Genomic DNA, 18,905 nt, shown 5'->3' with positions numbered 1-18,905 from the left:
TTAAGTGCAGCCAGTATCCAGTATTCGGGAGATAGTAGGTTCGAACCCCACTGTCGGCAGACCTGAAAATGGTTTTCCGTGGTTTCCCATTTTCACGCCAGGCAAATGCTAGGGCTGTATCTTAATTAAGGCCACGGCCACTTCCTTCCCATTCCTAGCCCTTTCCTATCCCATCGTCGCCATAAGACCTAAAGACCTGTCTGTGTCGGTGCGACGTAAAGCAACTAGCAAAAAAAAAAAAAAAAAAAAAAAAAAAAAAAAAGCATACAGGAGAACACTCCAAACAAAGGTCTTGAGAAATTATTTTCTGGTTTCTAAACTGAGATGGTTGTTTAGAAATAAGTTTTTCTTATTTTCCAAGGCTTGTTTTGCTACCACTCTTCTTGATTTCTGAAAGGGATCTGTTATCAGAGGTAATTATACTATCCAGATAGGAGAATTCTGTAACTTGTTCTATTGGTGTGTTATTCAATTTTAAGTGTTTTCTACCTGTAGGGTTTTTTTTTTTTTTTCTACTATCATGAATTTTGTTTTCTTTATATTTATTTTTAGTTTAAATTTTTCTAAGGATTTGTTGAATGTTCTTAGCATCTTACTCATATCCTTTTCAGAATTAGCTAAGAGAGCAGTATCATCTGCAAAGCAGATACCATGCACCTGAATACCATTACAATTCACACCTTTAGTATGCCCTTTCATTTCTCTAACTGCATTTTCTATGAACAGGTTAAAGAGATATGGTGTTAGTGGACAGCCTTTTCGTACTCCTCTTCTAATTTTTGGTTCTCTTGTAGTACCATATAATATTAACCTCTGTGGTTTGAGCTTTATGTAGATTCAGAATAAGGTGCTGTAATTCGAATATTCGCATGCATTTCCTTTTTTGGGGAGTGTAATTGTTCTACTTTTAATCAAATCAGTTAGTAAGGTTCCTTGAGTAAATAATAATGATGTTGTTTTTACGTCGCATGCCCAGGGGCATGCAGAAGTGGTAGGGGATACCGTGGGTGGTATTATACTGTTGAATACAAGTTGTCATTCATCTTCCAAAATATTAAAAGTACTACATACCCCCAGGTCCAGGCTCTCCCCCCCCCCCCCTACAAACTATCCTATGAGCGCCCATGCCACTAACTACTTTTGAACGTTTTCACATATTTGTGTAAATAATAATATTATTTTTAGGTTGAGAAAATCATGTATTTGATTATTACATTGTTTTATGTTGCAGATGGGCGACACCACCTCAGAATTTAAAAATTCTGAGATATAAACCTCAAAGTACAATAACAGATTCTGAATACAAGCTGTCCATTTATGAAAGAAATATTCAGGTATGATTATGCTTTACTGATTATAGTGATGAACCTTTGCTAAAAAGGCCTTGTTTCGTAGTTCAGCTGTCTTCTAATATCGAACAGCAGAAGTATATTTAACTATAGGTATAGTAGTATTAAGGCCACTACACACAGAAAGCTAAGCTAAGCTGCGCTACGCTAAGCAATGCCAAGCTGTGGTGTGCTATGACACGAATAAAAAGCTATGCTAAACTACGCTAGGCAGCACTTTTATTGTCGCGCTGTTGTAAATGATCAATTACTCTTTCTGTTCGGTGGCATGACATTTCTTTTTTCGAAGGGGTTCGACTGGCTGAGATTGTGTTGGTGTGGGGGCAGACAGAACAGATGATGGATCAGATATGTGATAAGGAGTGTAGGTCATCACATTCCGGACTCTGTCATCTGGGTGGCTACTTTAGATATCTCTTGACATCAATATGTTCCCTGCCTGTCGATGTTTGAATGCATGCTGTAAGGAAAATTAAGCTATTAATACACATCCAAAGGTATATTAAGAAATGACACTTGGAGATCTGTTTATGGAGATTGAGCATATTCAACTGCCCTAGTCCTTGTGCTTCAGACACAATTATTCATGTTCATTTTATTAGTGAAATGTTTATGTCTTAGCTGCAAAACATAACAAATCGAGACGTTCTTATTTTCTTATAGCCTCGAACAAATTACATGCGTTTTAAGTTATAATATACTCAACATATGAATTAACTTATAACTTCTTTGATTTTTAATATTTAAAAAATATTTTTAAATATTTTAAATATTAGCCATATTACGTTAAAGTGACAAGCTCACCTTCTTGTAGAAATATAAAGCAGAAGGAATTCCATTTGTTTGTGGAATTTCCACTCCTTCATTTTTTCCCTTCCTGTCCACTTTTACTTTCTTTTTGTCTCTTTAGTGCCTCCCTAAAGCAGTCGCTCAGTCTTTTCCATAAGTCAAGTTCTTTACCTAAAACAATATATGTTATTTTATCTTTCACGTTCTTAGTAACTGTTCATATATTTAAGAATATGGCATCAGTTACAGAACAGGCGCTTCAACTGTATCTGCTAAATTGTAAATAATGTGCGTAAAGCCACGTGAAAAATGTATTCTTCTCAAACAATTAGAACTGTCAAAATTGTGATTATATTGCTGATTTATAAATGGTAGCCTACTTACAATAAATTTGAAGTACTGTACTTATTTCCTGCTTAACAGTTTTCCTTTCTTGTCAAGTCTCTGTAGTAATTTGATGACATATCATAAAAGCAGGGATATCTTTTTCACCTCCTCAATTAGTTGTTCTTCTTTTGGCCTGTTATCGAATGTATTAAAATAACGAAGTACTACCAGAAGAGACTCACATGACACGACTAAACACACGCGACAGCCCGCCAGACCAACTGCTCAGAAATGAAAAGCGCATGCGCCAGGCCAGCTACAGCCAAGAAAATCGCCTGCCTAGCGATCTGTCTAGCTTAGCTTAGCTTAAATTGGCTTAGTATAGCTTAGCATAGCGGTCTGTGTGTGTCATCGTACTTAAATGCATCGGGAGTGATATTTTTCATAACACCGCGTAGCTTAGCTTAGCCTAGCCTTCTGTGTGTGGTGGCCTTAAGTGTGTGTAATTTTAGGCCATGTACTAGGAAGTCTACAATTTTAGGATTTAGTTATGGTATTTTACATATAAATTGCATCACAGGATATTCAACCATAGTCAAGCTACATAAAGAAACAAGGTATGACTGTAAAGGTAAAGGCATGACCATTACGTTTCTTCTTCTGTGTTTGATGATGATTTCTTCTTCTTCTTCTTCTTCTTCTTCTTCTTCTTCTTCTTCTTCTTCTTCGTTTGCCTTATCTGTTCTGAATATTGGCTATCTTTGGTCAGTTAAAAGCATTTTTGAAGAGTTCAACAGAGTTCAGATTATACCATTTTCTCAAGTTGATTTCAGCAGCTGTTGGATTATTTTGTTCTGCTGTTAGTCGTAGTCATTCTGTTCTCTTGTGTTTGTTGTTAAGCCTGAACCAGTTTCTTGTTTATTCTTGCAATTTTCAGGGGAATGTACTACCTAGTTGGATATCATTGCATGTCAGTACTGTGTTTACGACTGTTATTCCAATAATCGCAGAGCTTGTGGACCAAACATCAGCTCTGTTGGCCCTGGTGAAGGCCAGTAATATAAGCCTGTTGTAGGGAAGGCATTCCTTCTTCTACTGCTAGGCAATGGACCAAGCTTTAGTAGGAACATGCTCAAGAAGCAAAGAGGCATTCTACATACTGCCCATGCATCTCTAATAGAGAGCAAGATCAGGCCCTCCTAGCAGCACTAGAGGAGAACCCCTTCCTTCAGCTGTTTCACTGAAGATTTTGTCTTCCTTTCCTGGTGCAGTGTAGTGTGCATGTGACCAAATTGGCGATGTGGGACTCTGAAAGGATGTTGCCAGGAGGAAGGTCCATTTGACCACCTTGCATATGCCACAGGAATACTGAACTTCGTGTGGGAAGATATTCTGTTGCCTTCAGTGATGAAATCACATTTTATTGTGAAGATGCAGGGCAGATCTGCATCTAGCAGTAAGCCAATGCAAGATATGAAGCTAAATACGGTGTCGCCACAGAAGTGGATCTCTGATTCCAGCAATGGACATAATATATCCTGATGAACAGCGTGTTAGCTTCCAACAGGATAATCACCCAATTCATACCTGAGACACCATTCAGCAATGGTTTGCTTTGCAGGTAAGGATTGAGGTGATACTTTGGCTTCTGAATATTCCTGAGCTGCACGCCATCAAGAATAATTGAAGTCTAACGATGAGTACTGTGTAAGAAAACCGTTGTCACCTGAGCTCAAAGGAAGAGCTTTTCACAATGGTATTGAACCTTGGGGTGGAACTTGCCCTTAAGGAGGGGTTCTTCCAGACCCTCACTGCTTCTGTACCTAATTTACTATGCACAATCCTAGAGCACTGATTTGTGTTTGTTTCTGGTTTGTCTTATTTGAAGAAACTGGTGTAAAATCTTGCGGCACTTTTTCATTTTATATTTAATCGTCAAGCACAAGGACAGAACTTGAGGGAATGAATAAAAATTACTCACATTAAATATGATACTATCCAGTTTTGGTAACATCCACATCTCTCTTAGCTACAAGGAATCAGTATAATTAAAAAGAAGAAAAAAAAGGGCATGTCGCTAGGGGGATTTGAACCTACGCTTCTAATTTTCACACTGTCAGTGGTGCAGGACATATTCCCATTTATTTTTTATTTGTAGAGACCGAAGTTAAGTCTCAGGGCACATTTAATTATTTTTTTTTGTTTACATCTTGAGCCCAGAGACAAAACTGAAAGCAATGAGCAGAGTAACCTCATACTGTTGTAAAGGGGTGTGTGTGTGTGTGTGTGTGTGTGTGCGTGCGTGCGTGCGTGTGAAGTACATTACCTTATGTGTTTATACTTTTTCCTTTCCCATTCTCCTCTGTCTCCTCCTATGGGTTTAATATTTACTTTATTCTTCTTTTTCTTGATGCAGTTGAACCTCTCTTCTGCGGACACAGTCAGTTCCGTGTAAAATGTCCGTTATGAGAGGTGTCTGCTGAAACAATCTTAATCAAATATTTTAACTACAAAAACTTCCAACCTAAATGTAACCATAACATTTTGATTATTCTAAATCATTTCTAATTAAATATTTGTGTGGGGGATATTAGAAGTGGTTTTACAAATTCAACACTTTTTTTCTTTACTGTTATATTCTCAAAATGCTACAGTTTTTCTGTCTCAATATTTAGCGCATATAAATCTCTTCCTGTCAGGTTTGACTAAATTACCTGACCTCGAAAATACCAACAACAAAATTGTCCAGCTCCATAGCTAAGTGGTTAGTGTGCTGGCCTTTGGTCCATGGGGTTCCGGGTTTGATTCCTGACCGGTTTGGGGATTTTAACCTTCATTGGTTAGTTTCAATGGCTTGGGAATTGGGCGTGTGTTCTGTCTGCATTAGATTTCATCTTAGATAGGGCCCGTCCTCACAGGCGCGCATCTGCACCAGACCTCTTCGGAGGCCACACGACATTGTTTATTAGCAACAATCTTGAATTATGAATAGAATGATGCAAGTTGGGTTGGAAAATCCCTTGGTAACTTGAGTAAACAGTCAGCGGGAGAATTCTTGGAATGTACAGTAATTAGAAAACGAGATGACATTTACAAGAGGTTTGGAAAGAGACTTGTACAGAAGGGTTTACTACGTGGCTACTACAGCATTCCTATGTATGTACATCTCTCTGCCTCCATTCTTTGGACTCAAAATAGTACAAACATTCAAAAGGATTTCGCATATGTCTCCAGAATGGTTTTAAAAGAAAGGACAAACGTGTCCTAGAACATGCTAAGCGTCTACTTAAGACAATGCAAGTGATTAATATCATTGTAGATCAATATTGAAAGTTACTCATCATCATCATCATCATCATCATCATCCTAAACCATCGCCAGTTTCCTGGGTATGGTATATGAGCCTCCTCCATCTCATCCTGTCCTTGTACCATTCTTCCTCCACCAACTTGTCCCAATCATGACCTCTCAGCAGTACATAGTTCTTAACTAAATCTATCCATTTCCTTCGTGGCCTTCCCGCGGGCCGTCTTCCTTCTACTTTTCTGTCAAATTCCTTCCTTGCAGTTCTGTTTACTGGCATCCTCTTCATGTGACCAAACCACTTCAGTCTTGATATCTGAATCTTATTGAGGAGAGAATCATGTATTCCTACTTCTTCTCTAATTTTCTCATTCCTAATCTTGTCTTTCCTGGTTTTCTGGATCATAGTGCGTAGGAATTTCATTTCAGCTGCCTGAAGTTTGGAATTATCTCTATTGGTCAGTGTTGTGGTTTCGAGACTCTATGTAAGAATTGGTGTATAATAGGACTTGTACAATGTCATTTTTGTTTTCATGTTCATCCACCTATTCAATATATTAAGTTCTAAGAAACTTTAGGATTTAATCCAGTGTGGGTTACTGTAGTCACGTCCTAGTTCGTGAACCATGGGCAACGGCTGAGTGGCCTAGTAAGTGGTCCTCAGAGTTGGGATACCAGTTGCTATGGAATGGGAGTGGGCATCTCGGACATATTCTGAGTCATGGCCCTCCGTGTGCTCAGGCGGCTAGAACTATACAATCCACCGGTGGTCCATAACCCGTTAGAAGAGAGATCCTCACTTGGACTATGTGTAAGTAGGGTAGCATCCTGCTTCATGAATTTACTGAGCTCAGAACCTTTTATGCAAGCCTTGGACCTATGGGAGTAACGGTGTCCCACTCCCATTTGACAGGCGAGGGACTCCTTGGAAACAACTTGATGAACGAAATGGAATTCCATGGGGAGCTATCAATATTAATGGGGCTTATAGAAGAAAGAAAGAAAGAAAGTAGGCTTAGTCAGCAAAGAGGATGCATCTGGATGTGCTAGGAGTAAGTGATATTCGGGTAAGGGGAGATAACGAGGGAAGAGATAGGAGATTATAAAGTGTACTTGATGGGTGTTAGAAAGGGAAGGGCAGAGTATAGGGTAGGGCTGTTTATCAGGAATACCATTGCACGCAACATAGTTTCTGTTAGGCACGTAAATGAGCGAATGGAGGAATTAGGACGAGAATTGTCTCAGTGTATTCACCATGTGAGGGTGCAGATGAGGATGAAGTTGACAAGTTTTATGAAGCATTGAGTGACATCGTGGTCAGGATCAACAGCAAGGATAGATTAGTGCTAATGGGCGATTTCAATGCGAGAGTTGGAAATAGAACTGAAGGATACGAAAGGTTGATTGGTAAATGTGGGAAGGATATGGAAACTAATGGGAATGGGAAACGTTTGCTGGAGTTCTGTGCTAGTATGAGATTAGCAGTTACGAATACATTCTTCAAGTATAAGGCTATTCACCGCTACACATGGGAGGCTAGGGTTACCAGATCCATAATAGACTATATCTTAACCGAGTTCGAATTCAGGAAATCTGTTAGGAGTGAATGAGTTTTCCAGGGATTTTTTGATGATACAGACCACTATCTGATCTGTAGTGAACTAAGTATCTCTAGACCTAGGGTAGAGAAAGTGAAATTTGTCTACAAACGAATAAGGGTAAAAAGACTCCAGGACGAGTGAGAATTTTCGAAAAGTAGACAGTAAGCAGGTTCAGGATATAGAAAGAGAATGAATGGGTGGCATACAGAGACACTGTAGTAGAAACAGCAAGGGAATGCCTAGGATCAACTGTGTGTAAAGATGGAAAAAGGCGAACATCTTGCTGGAATGATGAAGTAAAGAGAAGGCTTGTCAGAAATGGCTCCAAACAAGGGACGAAATAGAGCAAAACAAATAGTTGTTGAATCCAAAAAGAAGTTGTGGAAAGATTTTGGTAATAACCTGGAAAGGCTAGTACAATGTAATTATTAAATTAATGTAGTAATGGTCCACCTTTCAATACTATAATATCTAATATTCTAAATTACATTAATTAGGGACTAGTTTCGGCCGGGGCTGGCCATCTTCAGCCTTAATGTAAAACACCTAATAACTAAACAAATGTACATGCACACAATTGACATAAAACAAATGAAAACAAATATATACAAAGTGACATTAAAAACTGGGATGGAATTATGAATAAATTGAAAATGAACTAGGTTCTAACATCTTGAGTATGTTCATCATTGAGAATAATTTCAAGTATTAATTCATATACACAGAACTGTTAGTTCTAATACTGCTGGGAACTGGTAAATGTTGATCCTGTAGTTTGTCATCAAATCTATTTGTGTGGTGTTAGCTATATGTAATCCATTGGACACTGCTGTAAATAACCACTAGCTGACGGGGAACTGTTAGATGTTGTTTCATCCTCAATCAAAATAATAAATGAGATGCTCTCATGGTGCTTGTTAAATCTTGCTGAAAATGTTGTTGGACATTGTCAGGAAGATGTGGTTAACACAGATACATTGTGTCTGGTATAAAATTTTCATGTGCTGTCCTGACAATGTCCAACAACATTTTCAGCAAGATTTAACAAGCACCATGAGAGCATCTCATTTATTATTTTGATTGAGGATGAAACAACATCTAACAGTTCCACGTCAGCTAGTGGTTATTTACAGCAGTGTCCAATGTATTACATATAGCTGACACCACACACACAAATAGATTTGATGACAAACTACAGGATCAACATTTACCTGTTCCCAGCAGTATTAGAACTAACAGTTCTGTGTATATAAATTAATACTTGAAATTATTCTCAATTATGAACATACTCAAGATGTTAGAACCTAGTTCATTTTCAATTTATTCATAATTCCATCCCAGTTTTTAATGTCACTTTGTATATACTTGTTTTCATTTGTTTTATGTCAATTGTGTGCATGTACATTTGTTTAGTTATTAAGTGTTTTACATTAAGGCTGAAGATGGCCAGCCCCGGCCGAAACTAGTCCCTAATTAATGTAATTTAGAATATTAGATATTATAGTATTGAAAGGTGGACCATTACTACATTAATTTAATAATTACATTGTACTTGCAATTCAATACGGATCAGAACCATGAAGTTTATAACCTATGGAAAGGCTAGGTCAAGCAGCAGGGAACCTTTTCTGGACAATAATAAAGAATCTTAGGAAGGGAGGGAAGGAGGAAATGAACAGTGTTTTGAGTAATTCAGGTGAACTCATAATTGATCCCAGGAAATCACTGGAGAGATGGAGGGAATATTTTGAACATCTTCTCAACATAAAAAGAAATCTTCCTGGTGGTGTTGCAAACAGCCAAGCTCATGGGGAGGAGTAAAATTATGTTGGTGAAATTACGCTTGAGGAAGTGAAAAGGATGATAAATAAACTACATTGTCATAAAGCAGTAGGAATAGATGAAATTAGACCTGAAATGGTGAAGTATAGTGCGAGGGCAGGGATGAAATAGCTTCATAGAGTAGTAAGATTAGCATGGAGTATGGATTGGACAAAAGCAGTCATTGCACATATCTATAAGCAAGGGAACAGGAAGGATTGCAACAACTATCGAGGTATCTCATTGAATAGTATACCAGGGAAAGTATTCACTGGCATCTTAGAAGGGAGGGTGCGATCAGTAGTTGAGAGGAAGTTGGATGAAAACCAGTGTGGTTTCAGACCACAGGATCAGATTTTCAGTAGGCGCCAGGTAATTAAAAAATGCTACGAGAGGAATAGTCAGTTGTGTTTATGTTTCGTAGATCTAGAGAAAGCATAAGACAGGGTACCGAGGGAAAAGATGTTCGCCATACTGGGGGACTATGAAATTAAAGGTAGATTATTTAAATCAATCAAAGGCATTTATGTTGACAATTGGGCTTCAGTGAGAATTGATGGTAGAATGAGTTCTTGGTTCAGGGTACTTACAGGGGTTAGACAAGGCTGTAATCTTTCACCTTTGCTGTTCGTAGTTTACATGGATCATCTGCTGAAAGGTATAAAATGGCAGGGAGGGCTTCAGTTAGGTGGAAATGTAGTAAGCAGTCTGGCCTATGCTGACGACTTGGTCTTAATGGCAGATTGTGCCAAAAGCTTGCAGTCTAATATCTTAAAACTTGGAAATAGGTGCAATGAGTATGGTATGAAAATGAGCCTTTCAAAACTAAATTGATGTCAGTAGGTAAGAAATTCAACAGAAGTGAATGGCAGATTGGTGATACAAAGCTAGAACAGGTCGATAATTTCAAGTATTTAGGTTGTGTGTTCTCCCAGGATGGTAATATAGTGAGATTGAATCAAGGTGTAGTAAAGCTAATGCAGTGAGCTCGCAGTTGTGATCAACAGTATTCTCTAAGGAGGAAGTCAGCTCCCAGATGAAACTATCTTTACATCGGTCTGTTTTCAGACCATCTTTGCTTTACGGGAGTAGTGGACTTAGGATATCTTATTCATAAGTTAGAAGTAACAGACATTAAAGTAGTGAGAATGATTGCTGGTACAAGCAGGTGGGAGCAATGGCAGGAGGGTACTCGCAATGAGTAGATATAGGCTAATTTAGGAATGAACTCAATGGATGGAGCTGTATGTATAAACCAGCTTCAGTGGTGGAGTTATGTGAGGCGAATGGAGGAGGATAGATTACCTAGGAGAATAATGGACTCTGTTATGGAGGATAAGAGAAGTACAGGGAGACCAAGACGACAATGGTTAGACTCAGTTTCTAACGATCTAAAGATAAGAGGTATAGAACTAAATGAGGCCACAGCACTAGTTGCAAATAGAGGATTGTGGCGACGTTTAGTAAATTCACAGAGGCTTGCAGACTGAACGCTGAAAGGCATAACAGTCTATAATGATAATGTATGTATGTATATTAGATGAAGTGGTACATGTTCTGCCTCTCTTTGTAGGCATCAACAGCCATTGTATCTCCTCAAGATTAAATCAGACACCTGATATTAAGTTAACTTATAAGTTAGCCGAAAAATCAAAACAAATTGCCTGGGTTTCACCAACAATTTAGCATTACTAGCAGTGGACATAAAAAAAAAATAATAAAAAAAAATAAAAATCCCAGATATCAAAACTTCAAAACATTGCAAATAAAATTGGCCTCAAAATACAGGTAAACCTCGTTATACGCGCATTCATTATCCGCGATTTTGGTTTTAAATCTAGTGCTGCCATCTGTTAACAGTACGTGGAAACTGTAATGCCGTAAAGCAGATACAGACATGCGTTCCGAACTCTGCAACGTACATTTACATTGCGCGCCAAGCGCATCTTCTGTCGTGTTTGTCAAGACGTGAATCGTCAGTTCCGGTCAGTAGAGCTGTGAAGTTACACTTGACAGGTTTTGTATTTAAAATGCCGAGTAAAAAGGATGAAAGCGTGTACGAAGGTCGTATTCGTTAGATACAAAGTTATAATTTTCGGATCACTATGAGGAATATGAGCGTATTGTTGACATTCAGCGTGCTTTGGGACTTACTGAATCCACTGCAAGAACTATTCGTGACAATGCGCATTCAATAATATATAAGTAATAATAATAACAACGTAAACGTTTCCACCTTTTCAATACTACAATATATTCACAAAATTATAAATTACACGGTACTAGTTTCGACCCCTTTAGGGGTCATCATCAGCCGTATTGGAGCAAAGATCATTCGATAAACTGCTCAATCTTCTACTAAGATAAGTGTGACTATACTGAGAGTCAACTCAAGACCTTAGCGGTCCCTTTGATGTTAGTCAGACTTCTGGTCGGTGAAAAGGCTTCGGCAGCGCCAAATAGTTCCCGAGGTTTGTTACTTTTTGCTGAAGTCAGGAGCTTTCTTCAGTTTGGTTAGATATTCTGATTTACTTTTTCCTGAAGTCAGGAGCTTTCTTCAGTTTGGTTAGATATTCTGATGAACTGACTTGACGAATTACATTTTTTGCCTGTATAAATATGGAAAATATATAACAGTTTGTATGTTATTCGGGTTCGTTACCAACTCTTATATTTCATACGTAGATGGCTATGAATATTTATTGTTCACAGTGGTGTATGTAGCAAAATAATAATTATTTAATATGATATTGAAATCGTATTGCACTGTGTACTTAGTAAGCTTTGTTCGAGTTCATTCCATTGCTGATAAGTTCGCATAATATGTGCGACGTTGAAGATGGATCCAAGAAAACTGTTGGCAATACTGGCTGCAACAGCGTGTTCAGTATTCATAATGGCTGCCAGCTGTGAGCGAGACGTGTGTGATGATGTGACGCTTGAGTCCTCTGTGAAATACTTTAAAGCTAACAAAAGTGGAGAAAAATTAAGTAGGAAATCTAAACCAAATTGTTTTAAACGTTTACAGTAGCCTACGAGATTAGAATCCGCTGTGGACTGTGGAAGACGTGAAAAAGACCGCGCAGCTGATCGGCGTTTCTGTGTACAGTGTTTACGCCGCTCGCTTGGAATGTAAACTCCACGGAAAATCCAAGTCTCCAGCGAAAGGTCGATGGGTCAGCTCAGTTCAAACTATGCACTCGTCGTAAATAAAACAGGAAGGGCCTTAACATGGTGTGGGAATAGGATCCTTGGCGTATTCTATAACAACAACAATAATAATAATAATAATTTGTACCGGCCTCTACCTGCATAAATGTTGTCATGAGGGGATCATGAGTTTGTTTTTACCTTCCGAATGACGAGACTACAATATTTACAATAGGAAACATCGTATTTTGCAAACCCACTCACGGATGGGTTTTTCAGCTTTTTGAACTGTGAGAAACTGCCACTGACAGTCGTTGCACGAGAGCGGAATCGTATACTTATGTTGTAAGTCTCCATGTGCCTCACACAAATTGCATTATGAAATAAAAAATTAACCTTGCTTCTCTTGCCTCTGTATTTGTCAGTAATCTGTAGGTTTTACATGGTCAATAAAGGAATAAATAGGTATGGTACGTAATCGAAGTACAGCTATGTGAACGTACGGCCTTAATGTTAAGCTGGTTGTGGGGAGATGGAGAACGGAGCTGGGAAGGGGGAAAAGAGGACGTGCGGAAGGATACTTTTCCTAAGCTCTTGAGTTGAATTTCAGTATAGAGTGACCAAATCTCGCTCAGAAGCGGCGGAAAGAATGGATTGGATTGAGCATCACGACCCACAACACATGCCTCTCTCTGGGGCTGCTATTCAAGCTAAAGCCAAGAACTTGTATGCAGAGTTTAGTTTATTATTGTGTTTTTTCAGTGTTAAATTTTTAAGTGTATAAAATTTGCATTAAAATGTATTTCAGAAACATGATAATGGTTATTTTTTGTAAAAATACTAAGAATCTCTGTTATTTTAAAATTAATATATGAGTCAACGGAAACCTAACCCTATATTTTACATATAAAATGACTCGGTTTACGTGAATTCGGTACGCGCAGCAATTCTGCGGAACACAACTATCGCGTATAACAAGGTAGGGCCTATACCTATTCTGGAAAAACAGAAATTATGCCCCAAAAACCAAAACATCTAAAAGAAGTTACCATAAACGGTAATAAAATCAAAATAGTAACTCAATTTAAATAATTTGGAGAAGTAATAACACATAACCTAAATGAAAAAAATCTCAGTCCAAACAAGAACAAATAGATTAGCTAAAGCACAAAAATTAACATGGGATATCTACAAAAAGAAATGTTTATCAATAAATGCAAAAATAAAACACTAAAACACAGTTATAAAACCAGAAGCTACATATGCAGCAGAAACACTTTTTCACCTGAATAAACAATCAAAGACTGACAGACTCAGAAAATTGAAAGGAGGATTAGAAGAACCTGCATCAACAAAAAATATCAGAAAGATGGGCAGTGGCAGATAATACCTCACAAAGTTGTGTTCAAAGTGCTAGAACCCATTACAGATACTATGCATAAAAGGAGACTGGGATTCTTTGGACATACCCTGAGGATGCAGGATTCGAGATTTCTGAAACAACTAATACAACACTCTCAAAGAATACCACAACAGAATGTAAATGGATCAAAGAAGTAAGAGAGGATCTGAAGGAAATAGACCTTACAACAGAAGACACCACAAATAAGATAAAATTGAATACAAAACTCTAGAATACAAACCTCCGCTTTACCCTTACATGAAACAACCCAACAACATGCATATTTTCAACCGAGGAAAGGGCACAAAGATCGGAGCGTCTGAAGAAGTACTGGGAGGACCGCAAAGCCCGAACAATCCCTTCAAAGAGACCTGAACGATGAATTGACTAAATTAATCCTATGCGGTCATAAAAGAAGATAAAGAAGGAGAAGAATTGAAATGTAAAATTATGTTAATGTGTTGAATTGACAAAATTATAGCCATAGCTATGATTAAAGATTGATTGTATCAACTATGTGTAATATAATGACATATGGTGGCATTATTACGTAATGTTAAAAGCTGTTGCACTTTTTTAGTATGATTATGAGAAAACACATTCCAACTAATATATCAGTTGGCAATATTTTAAAAATCTTATTTAAATAATGACATTAAAAATATAAAATAACCTGGTTAGAGTCCTGAGTTTGAGAATTTAACAATTTGTTTGATATGCTCATATATGTATACGGTTGAAGTATTAGCATTTGGCGTAGTCCTTGGAGAAGAGTTCAAGAATTAAATTTTAAACAACAACAACAATAACGTAATAAAAGTTGTCATGAACTCAATAGGACCATCTTCCATCATTGTAGAGTGTTGATAGAGAAATAAAGGTGCAGTTGTTGTTGGAAGATGCTGATACAAGCGAGCTGGTCGAAAAGGAACAATCAAACTTTTGATGGATGTTGTGAGTGGGCAGAATGCCGAGTGTGTGTTGAAAGTCTGCAAATTAGAGAAATTGTATTTATTAAGATTTATTATTTGAAAGGGTGGAACTGACTAGTGGAGTTAATCAAAAAATATTGACACTTACCCTTAGACCGCTGAGATGTTATCTGTTCGTGTTGAGAGTTTTAGGACTACTGGCGGTCACCAAGTTCCTACTTCTCTTGTTGTAACCATGTTGTAAATCTTAATAAATACAATTTCTTTAATTTACAGACTTTCAACACACACTTGGCATTCTGCCCACTCACAACATCCATCAAAAGTTTGATTGTTCCTTTTCGAACAGCTCGCTTGTATCAGCATGTTCCAACAACAACTGCACCTTTATTTCTCTATCAACACTCTACAATGATGGAGGATGGCTCTATTGAGTTCATGACAACTTTTATTACGTTATTGTTGTTGTTTAAAATTTAATTCTTGAACACTTCTCCAAGGACTACGCCAAATGTTTATACTTCAACCGTATACATATATGAGCCTGTCAAACAAATTGTTAATTTCTTGAACCCAGGACTCTAACCAGATGATTTTATATTTTTAACGTTATTATTTAAATAAGATTTTAAAAATATTGCCAATTTATATCTTAGTTGGAATGTGTTTTCTTATAATCATACTGAAAAATTGTAACAGGTTTTACATTACATATTGCCATCATATGTCATTATATTATGTATATTTGATACAATCAATCTTTAATCATAGCTATGGCTATAATTTTGTTAATTCAACACATTAGCATAATTTTACTTTTAAATTCTTCTATAATGACCACTTAGCAATTTAAGTGTATAGATATATAATCTTAGTAACTTATAAGTTAACTTTAAATCAGGTGCCTGATTGAATCTTGAGGAGATACAGTGGCTGATGATGCCTACAAAGAGAGGCAAAACATGCCCCATTTCATCTAATATAATAGAGATTAAATCCTAAAGTTTCTTAGAACTTAATGTATTGAATAGGTGGATGAACAGTAAACAATTAATTATTTGAGTAAGTACTTAAGACATGTTGACGAGACAAACGTAATATTCGTAGTACAGGGTTTGAGGTGTCTGCTTCTTTAATCGGTTCCTTGGAAAAATGTCTGTATAGGGAAGTGTCCATTTGTGTATATTTGACTGTACTAGAATCTTGTAATTTATACCCTTTATGTTCATGAAATCGTGGCAGGACTGAAAATGTCTTGTGATTTTGCAGATAGTTGATGTTCCCAACACACTACTCTCAGTTCTTCTGGAGGTACTAAAGACATCTCTGCCAGAAGGAGTAACATTGAGAGTGCATGAGCACTTGCCAGAGCATGAAGAAATCCGATATGTGCCTGACAATGAACTTATCGAGTTGAAGAACCTGTTGGAATCACTGAGTATTCAAAAGAAGAAATAGTATGTTAAACATGATGTGACTGCATGGTTGTATATATCTAATGTAATATAACACAATAAATGTTTTGGTATTTACATACTCTATGTTAATGTTTGCATCCACAGCATTCCTTAACCCTTTCCGGGTACGGCACAATTTATTGCATCTCGCGGGAAGTGCCACAGCAGTTACGGCGTGCGGAAGTTTTGAAAAGCAATGAAAAAGTGTTTGAAATATGAATGAATTATGAAAGTGAGTGTTATGATTTGTGTGAATGTGATTTAGAAAGTGGTGACGATATTGTATCCGAAGTTTCAACTGTCGACGATGAAGGTGTAAGTGACAGTGATGAAGAATTACAATCAGCTACCGCGAAGAGGCAGAAACAAAATGTATCAACTGATCACCGGGTCTAGGAAAAAGAAACATGTAATAATAAATTTTTACCTATTGATTTTGGCTATAAGCCTGATCTAGCCGGAATCCAGGATCAATCTTTGACTGAAAACTCTCCAGAAGTAGATATTTTCAAGAGACTTTTTCCACATACCTTAGTGGAAAAAGTAGTCATAGAAACGAACTTGTATCACGCGTAATATGTAGAGAATAATTTGGTCATTTCTCCCACATCCCAAGCATCAAAATGGACTGATGATACTGTCGAAGAAATGTATTTATTTTTATCAATAAGTATGCTAATGGGTCATGTAAACAAACATAGCTTAGAAGAATATTGGTCTACTGATCCTCTCATTCACACTCCTGCATTTTCACAGTTCATGTCCTGTAATCGGTATAAAGCAATTCTACATTTCCTTCATTGCAATAACAACAACTTCCAACCTCAAGGCAACAGACTATACAAAATCCGGCCTATTACTGAGCACCTGAAACAAACTTTCCCTGTCATATTTCAGCCTTTTAGAGATTTATGCATCGACGAAATTCTAGTTCTGTTCAAAGGATGCTTAGCATTAAAGCAATACATTCCCTCATAAAGAAGTAGATTTGGTGTGACTGTGAGACTGGATACATTTTAGATATTATCGTATATACTGAAGCCACAACAGAACTTGAATATTCACAGATAGGGTTTTCTGCTTCTGTTGTCCTCACACTCATGAAAACATATCTCAATCGGGTACATACACTTTATATTGACGTTGAAAGTTTTCCTCACTCTCTCGGTGAGGGCGAAGCTGGCCCCGGGCTGATCACAAGGTAACCAATTAGACCACAGAAGCTCACCTCTCACAACCCAAAACTCCTAGTATTTTCTCCAACGTAAATGACTATCGAGAACCTTCCATCTTACGAACTCTTTTTAAAATGTAAAAAATTCAGGTCGTGATTGAAGTAAAATAGGAAACTTAAAAGGGTCCTATCTTACGTTCTCAGTTCAATACGGACAAAAAATGAAATTCTTAGATTTAAACATGATTGAAGTAGTCAAAGTCAGCGCCAGGCAAGAGTTAAATTTGAATGAGAAGAACCGAAATGAAGGTGGCATTGTAGTTTTTTTTTGTTTTGAGGTGACAAGAAAAGATAGGATAAATTAATAGAGGAGGAGGAATAGTGGAATAAGAGAAGAATAAAAGAGATTGAAGTTAAACGGTGTTGAGGAAGGATAAGATAGGGTGATGAAGGAGGGGTAGTTTAGGGTGGGTTATTGGAGGTAGAAAATGTGGGTAGGAACTTTGTAAGGCATAGAAAATAGAATTGGGGTTTTGAAATTTAGAATTTTTGAGAAGAAAATTAGGAAGTCGAAAAGGATGTTGGGTTTTTCAGAAATGTCGTTTAAATTGAAATTAGGGTTGAAGTATTGGTCAAGGTGAATAAAGCAATTTTCAGTAGTGTTTGTTAATGATTTTAAGTATTTTCATGTCTTTTTCAATATTGGTGAAATTATGCTTGGAGTCTTGTATGTGTTGTCCTATGGCGGAGAATCTGTTGTATTTAATGGCGTTGACATTGTAAACATGTACCCTAGTATTCCAACTTCCAAATTATTCCCCATAATAAACAACAACCTAAACAAATTCAGTAACCTGAGTAAACTTGAAATTCAAGACTTCATGTCTATTTTAAAATTGGTTCTCAACAATAATTATTTTACCTTTGATAACACCATTTATCAACAAGATGGCTTGGCTATGGGTTCACCAGCTTCAGGCATTCTTGCTGAAATTTACCTCGACTTCTTAGAAAACACAAAAATTAATAATAATAATAATAATAATTTCTCTAACATCCTCTTTTGGGCCAGATATGTCGATGACACATTAGTAATTTTAAATGAAGAATCAACCAACGCAGCCTCTACACTTTTTCATCTCAACAACATAGACTCTAACATTAAATTCACCCTCGAATCAGAACACAACCAAACTCTTAATTTTCTAGACTTAACTATCACTAGACATCCTTCTTCTTTATCTTACAAAATATTCAGAAAACCAACCCAAACAGCAACCACAATACAACAAGATTCTTCACACCCTCAAACACATAAACGCGCTACTTATAACAGCTTAATTTTTCATGCCTTCAACACCTCTATGTCTAAAAAAGATTTAAATAATGAATTGAACACCATCCATAACATCGCTAAATTCAATGGCTTTAACAACTCCTTCATAAACCGTATCATCTACAAATTCAAACACCGTCCTAAAACCACTTTATCTAAAGACATAACAAAACCAACTGCATTTTCCACTTTCACTCAAGATGCTTATAAAATAATTAATGTTTTTAAAAAACACAACATGAAAATTTCTTTTAGAACAAACAA

At 37.0% G+C, this 18,905-nt stretch overlaps 1 protein-coding gene across 1 annotated transcript in view; it reads left to right on the top strand.

The window, feature by feature from the left end:
* Positions 1-16,206, top strand: part of mRpL48 (mitochondrial ribosomal protein L48) — a 40,489-nt gene extending 24,283 nt beyond the window's left edge. Inside the window, exons 4-5 of the mRNA XM_067153591.2 lie at positions 1,232-1,334; positions 15,944-16,206. Of these exons, the coding sequence (XP_067009692.1) occupies positions 1,232-1,334; positions 15,944-16,132 (292 nt within the window). The 3' untranslated portion in view covers positions 16,133-16,206. The remainder of the gene's footprint in view (positions 1-1,231; positions 1,335-15,943) is intronic.
* Positions 16,207-18,905: the final 2,699 nt, after the last annotated feature.

Source organism: Anabrus simplex, chromosome 9, assembly GCF_040414725.1.
Source record: "Anabrus simplex isolate iqAnaSimp1 chromosome 9, ASM4041472v1, whole genome shotgun sequence".
Lineage (NCBI taxonomy): Eukaryota > Metazoa > Arthropoda > Insecta > Orthoptera > Tettigoniidae > Anabrus > Anabrus simplex.
This window is presented reverse-complemented; position numbering and strand designations above follow the sequence as displayed.